Below are 4,172 nucleotides of genomic sequence, written 5' to 3'. Positions count from 1 at the left end.
TTTCAACATTTATAAATTGACATATTATTTTAACGAGACATTATAAATAAGAACATAAATGAAATAATAATAATAATAATAATAATAATAATAATAATAATAATAATAATAATAATAAACGGTTGGCTGGTATTGTGGGCTACAGCATTTGTCTGCCATTTCAGCCCTGTCTTTTACCACAAGCTGCAGGATCCCTGTCGCTTTTGTTATGATGGAAAGATGGCGTTTATTTACCCACACCGACTGCAGCCTGCTCCTATAGTTTTCCTCCTCCTGCCTTTCTTTAAGACAGATGCAGAAAATGTCGCTGCTTTCTCCCCCCATCTTTTATTTTTTTTCTTCCTCTCTTCTCCCCTATTTTGGTTAGCACACCCCAGCTCAATGTGCCTGGCATGAAGCCATTCTACACATCTCTGCTCTGAGTGTTTTTTTTTTTAGCACCGGGGTGCCACTCTGCATCCCTGCGTCCGTCCAACACTTAAAACTGGCTGAGGTCCAGTTCCAGCATTGGGAATTTTAACAAATAAGAAGCTTCCTCCTGCAGAGGTTCGTATTTTTCCCCCGAAAAAAAAAATAATAATAATGATAGTAAAAAAAAAAAAAAAAAGAGAAGAAAGTACTGGACAGGGGTCACTGCACAGGAGTCTGTCCTCCGTGGTGAGGAGGGGTGTCCCCGTACATGTCCTCCCCTCCTGATATCTGTCCCCCAGCGGGGGTCATCCTCTTCTCCTTCTGCCGCCGGTTACAGAACCAGACCCTCACCACCTCCTTCTCCAGCTGCAGGCTGTCCGCCAGGGAGTTGATCTCCGCCGCTCCCGGCTTGGGGCATTTCAGAAAATGGCTCTCCAGAGCGCCCTTGACGCCCACCTCGATGGAGGTCCGCTTTTTCCTTTTCCTCCCCTGCGCCGCGATCTTATCTAGGCTTGTGGGACTCCCCGACGTGGAGTCCGCCTCCTCCAGCCACTTGTTCAGCAGCGGCTTGAGTTTGCACATGTTCTTGAAGCTGAGCTGCAGCGCCTCGAACCTGCAGATGGTGGTCTGAGAGAACACGTTCCCGTAGAGCGTCCCCAGGGCCAGCCCCACGTCCGCCTGCGTGAAGCCCAGCTTGATACGCCGCTGCTTGAACTGCTTGGCGAACTGCTCCAGCTCATCCGAGGTCGGCGTGTCCTCGTCCGACTGGTCCTGGTGGCCCCCGTGCTGCTGGTGGTGGTGGTGGGCCCCGGGGCCGCCCCCGTGCTCACTGAGGTGCGGGCTGTGGCTGTGGTGGTCTTCGTCCCGCAGAGGGTGGTGGTGCATCCCCCCCTGCTCTCCCCCTGGCATCAGAGCGAAGCCGGACTGGGTGTACACCAGGCTCTGTCCCTCAGATGTCGCCATGCCGGTGATGTGCGTCGTGGCCGTGCTGGTTCGCCATGCTCTGGCGTCGTGATGCGCCTGCTGGTGCGCTAGGTGAGGGTGTCGCTGTTGCTGTTGCTGCTGCTGTTGCTGCTGCTGCAGGCTGCTGGAGTTCTGCAGCTCCTCTCGGTCACTGTCATGCAGTATGGGCTTCACGTCCTGTTCTCGGAGGGGACTGGACGGCCACGGCGTCCCGCTGTCACCGTGAGAGAGCGCCGTTATCCACTGGTGCGCGTGGCTGAGCGGATGCCCACCGCCCGGTAGCGTGCCGTAGTCGTTCTGGAGCAGGGTGTGCGCGTCCCTGTACGCTGCCGCCTGCTGCATGCTCCCGGACTCCGAGTGCGGCGGCGGCGGCGGCGCGCTGCTGGGGGTGCTGAGGACGCTGTAGTGGTTTGACGCTGCGGTCGCCATAAACTCTCTCGGAGCCAGAGTGGTAGCCGGAGTTAAAGAGGGAGGCTGCCTCTGACAGGAACTCTCTTTGCGCCACGGGGCAGCTATAGGCGTCTCTCTCCAGCATCTCCCGGGCGCTGTGCCAAGGGGACGCAGAGGCGCGCACCTGTGGTCCGCCTCGCTCCGCTCTTTATTGGCCGAGAACGCCTGACAGATGTGGTTACCCCTGACAGCACCCCGCTCATTGGTCACGGGAGATTGTGCTGAAACCCCAATCAGTCTGGCCAACAATGCGAGCAGTCCTGCAGCATGTTGGCGAACAAAGTGGAAGGAGAGATGTGGCAGCTGAGTTCAAACACGGAAAATACAGAACATGTTCAGACTTAAGACAATTTAAAAAAGAATAAAAGAGAAAACGTCTTGTTACAGTTAATGTCTCTTGATCTGGGTCAGTGGGTCACATTTATTGGTTTCATGCGCAAAAATGACGCGTAAAAGTTGTAAACCTTCCAATTATGCACATGTGTGTTCAAAACCAAATCAGGGAGGGAGTGGAAACCAAATTCTTCTTAGATATATTGCAGAGATCATTTGGAGGAACTCCCAGCTGCCTCTCTGCCCTCAGGACGCCGTCCAAGGAGAGCGAGAGCGAGAGAGGGAGAGAGAGTGTGTGAGAGGGACCGCGTGCTTCCAGCTTCTGCCCCGTTGCCATGGCGAACGCGGTGAATGGAACAACGACGCCCACGTCACAGCTGCAATTCGCAGCTTCTTTTGCGCTTCGCCCGGCCCGTCGGGGACAAATAATCCAGGGGAGGGGGCGAGCAGAGAGGGCAGCTGAGGGGCCAAACAGAGAGGAGGCTGCAAGAATGGATCCCTCAGTGCGCCGTGCCCCCTTCCACCTGCTTGTTGGGTAAACTTTGGAGATGGATGCGCCCACAGTAGCACGAGGAGGGCGGGGGGGAGAGGAGGGTTTGTTTTCCTCCCAAAAAAATTCTGAGGGGCTTGAATTGACCGAGCAAATGAACTAAATACCCCAGATCTTTTTGAAATTAGTGAAGCATGTTTCGGGAAACTGATTTATTCTGCCTGTTCTTAGTTTAGTATATTTGTAGAAGTAGCATTCTGTGCTGCACTGTCGATTTTAGAAGGAAAAAACAAACTTTATTTTATACAAAATTTGACTTTTCTACTTCCATTATTTGACATAATGCAATGCTTTCCTTACAGTTGGAGTGACATATTTTGAACCTCTTCTCATCAAGTGATGGTGGTGATGTGATGTATTCTTGATAGACAAAGAGTCAGTTTAATGACATTTTTCTTTGAAACAGTGAAAATTTAACCATAATTTTTTTTTTTTAAATAAATAAATAAAAATTAAAGATTGGGGACAAAATTCTTCCAGATCAGCAATGCCAGCTTTGCGAGTAAATCTGACAAATCGCTATGCAAGTCTTGTACGAAAACAACAACATTTACCTCAGTGTATGTCCAATCCAATTGATGAGGAGAATTGTGGCACACTACTTCTAGTTTTTGAAACTCAATCATAGAGTTTCCTTTTGTGTTGCATAAATAAGAGCAACACATTGTCAGACCAGCCATGTGTAATGAGTGTGTTTCAGATTTTAAATGATCTTTCTTAAAACCAGCTCCAAGCTGCAGCAGAAGTATTGAAAATGATTGAAATATCTCCAGTCTGGCAAGAGTGAGTAGCCATAATTTGTCCAAAGCTTTGATACATAATATGTACTGATAAACAGCTGAAGCCAACGACACGGTCTATAATAAAATAATCTTGGGTCATGTCTTCTTCATTTGATTTTTTCCCCCATGTTTAGCATTAATAACATCAATATGTACAGAATGTTGTACGTTTTGAAGAATTCAAAAGGTTGACATTCTCTGTTCTGCATATTTGAAGCTTACATCATTCTATATTAATTCAACTAAAGATGTTTCTGTAAGATATTTTGCGACATTTCACTATTATTGGCAGGTTTGATTTTGCTGCATCCCGTCTGTAAGTTAGTTGAGTGATATTAAAAAAAAATTACAAAAAAAATCTTATTCTGCTGAGTCCCCCTGAAATCCACCCAAAGCCCCCAGGGTATGTCTAGACCTACTTGCAACTAGTTTTAGGGATATGTGATTTTATTGGCTCAATGTGGGGCAAACACAGCAAAAATAGATAACTTGAAAAAAAAAAAGAGAAACTTCAAGAGCCCAACAGATACACATCTGCAGTCAGATTATTGGGGGGGGGAAAGCACATTGTGAGAGAAAACTATCACCCTTAACATTTGTTCATATGTGTCACATTACAACAACAAATTTTATTGCATGTTATTGGGATTTTATGCGATAGACCTACAAAATGGATAGTGCAA

General features: G+C 48.0%; 1 protein-coding gene across 1 annotated transcript; it reads right to left on the bottom strand.

Annotated features, from left to right (window-relative positions):
• LOC102235644 (POU domain, class 3, transcription factor 2-like) lies at window positions 1-2,119 on the bottom strand. Its single transcript, XM_005800258.3, has one exon. It carries the CDS (start codon window positions 1,801-1,803, stop codon window positions 631-633), a length of 1,173 nt encoding a protein of 390 aa, XP_005800315.1. The 5' UTR covers window positions 1,804-2,119; the 3' UTR covers window positions 1-630.
• Between the last annotated feature and the right edge of the window lie 2,053 nt (window positions 2,120-4,172).

Source organism: Xiphophorus maculatus, chromosome 15, assembly GCF_002775205.1.
Source record: "Xiphophorus maculatus strain JP 163 A chromosome 15, X_maculatus-5.0-male, whole genome shotgun sequence".
Taxonomy (NCBI): domain Eukaryota; kingdom Metazoa; phylum Chordata; class Actinopteri; order Cyprinodontiformes; family Poeciliidae; genus Xiphophorus; species Xiphophorus maculatus.
Note: the sequence above shows the minus strand (reverse complement) of the source record. Positions and strands in the feature narration are given on the sequence as shown.

What these genes read in the sequence shown, in the direction of transcription:
- LOC102235644 (XM_005800258.3), bottom strand. Translation starts at nt 1,803, where the DNA reads ATGGCGACCGCAGCGTCAAACCACTACAGCGTCCTCAGCACCCCCAGC.